Source organism: Neopelma chrysocephalum, unplaced genomic scaffold, assembly GCF_003984885.1.
Source record: "Neopelma chrysocephalum unplaced genomic scaffold, ASM398488v2 Primary Assembly neopelma1_97193, whole genome shotgun sequence".
NCBI classification, from domain to species: Eukaryota; Metazoa; Chordata; class Aves; order Passeriformes; family Pipridae; genus Neopelma; species Neopelma chrysocephalum.
Window position 1 is genome coordinate 1 of NW_020925834.1, and position 1,096 is coordinate 1,096.

General features: G+C 68.8%; 1 protein-coding gene across 1 annotated transcript; it reads left to right on the forward strand.

Moving 5' to 3' along the window:
• Positions 1-74: 74 nt before the first annotated feature.
• On the forward strand, positions 75-1,037 carry LOC113961437 (class II histocompatibility antigen, B-L beta chain-like; the record flags this gene model as incomplete). Its single annotated transcript, XM_027671749.1, has 2 exons — positions 75-360; positions 865-1,037. Coding segments are annotated over 2 exons (459 nt in total), but the record flags the coding sequence as incomplete, so codon positions are not given.
• Between the last annotated feature and the right edge of the window lie 59 nt (positions 1,038-1,096).

Here is a 1,096-nt window from a genome sequence, read left to right on the forward strand (position 1 = left end):
CCCAATGTCCTCCAAGCCCTCTCCCCTCCCTCCCAGTGCCCCCCAGCTGAGCCCAGTGTCTCCCCCGTCCCTCCCAGTGCCCCCCCAGCGTGTCCATCTCGCTGGTGCCGTCGAGCTCCCAGCCCGGCCCCGGCCGCCTGCTCTGCTCCGTGATGGATTTCTACCCTGCGCCGGTGCAGGTGAGGTGGTTCCAGGATGGGCAGGAGCTGCCGGAGCACGTGGTGGCCACCGACGTGGTCCCCAACGGGGACTGGACCTCCCAGGTGCTGGTGAGGCTGGAAATCCCCCCCCGGCGCGGGGTCACCTACAGCTGCCAGGTGGAGCACGTCAGCCTGGAGCACCCCCTCAGCCGGCACTGGGGTACGGCCCGGCCCCCCCAGCCCCGGGGGCACACTGCCAGGGGGGCCGGGGGGAAAGGGGGACACTGGGGGACACTGGGAGGGACACTGGGGGAAAAGAGTAAGGGCTCAGGGGGCAATGGAAACACTGAGAAGGAGGTTGGTGGGTGCTGGGAGGGCTGACAGGGGCTTTGGGGAGTCCTGGGGACAACTGGGAGGGAGTTTGGGGGAGCCCAGGTGGGAGGGGAGGGAGGATGGGGGGGGCTTGGGTGAGCAGGAGGGGATTGGGGAAGTGGTGGGTGGGCTGGGAAGGGACTGGGAGGAGTTCAGGGGGGTTCTGGGGGTGATTGGAGGGGGGTGGGAGGGTCCCGAAGGGTCTGGGAGGGGCTTGTTAGGATCCCTAAAGGGGCTGGGAAGGGACTGGCAGGAGGTTTGAGGGGGTCCTGGGTGGGCTGGGGGAGACTGGGCTGGGGTTTGTGGGGTGTGTGGGAGGTTTTGGGGTGCTGACCCCCCCGGCTCCCCCCAGAGATGCCACCGGACACCGTACGCAGCAAGATCCTGGTGGGGGTCGGGGGCTTCGTCTTGGGCTTGGTCTTCCTGGCGCTGGGGCTCGGCTTCTACCTGCGGGAGAAGGTAAAGGGGGGTCCCCGGGGGTCGTGTCCCCCCCCTTGCTCTCCCACAGCCTCTGGGCCCCCCCTGCCCCCCCAGCCCTTTTGCTCTCACCCCCTTTTCTCTCCCCACAGAGCTCCTGAGCCACC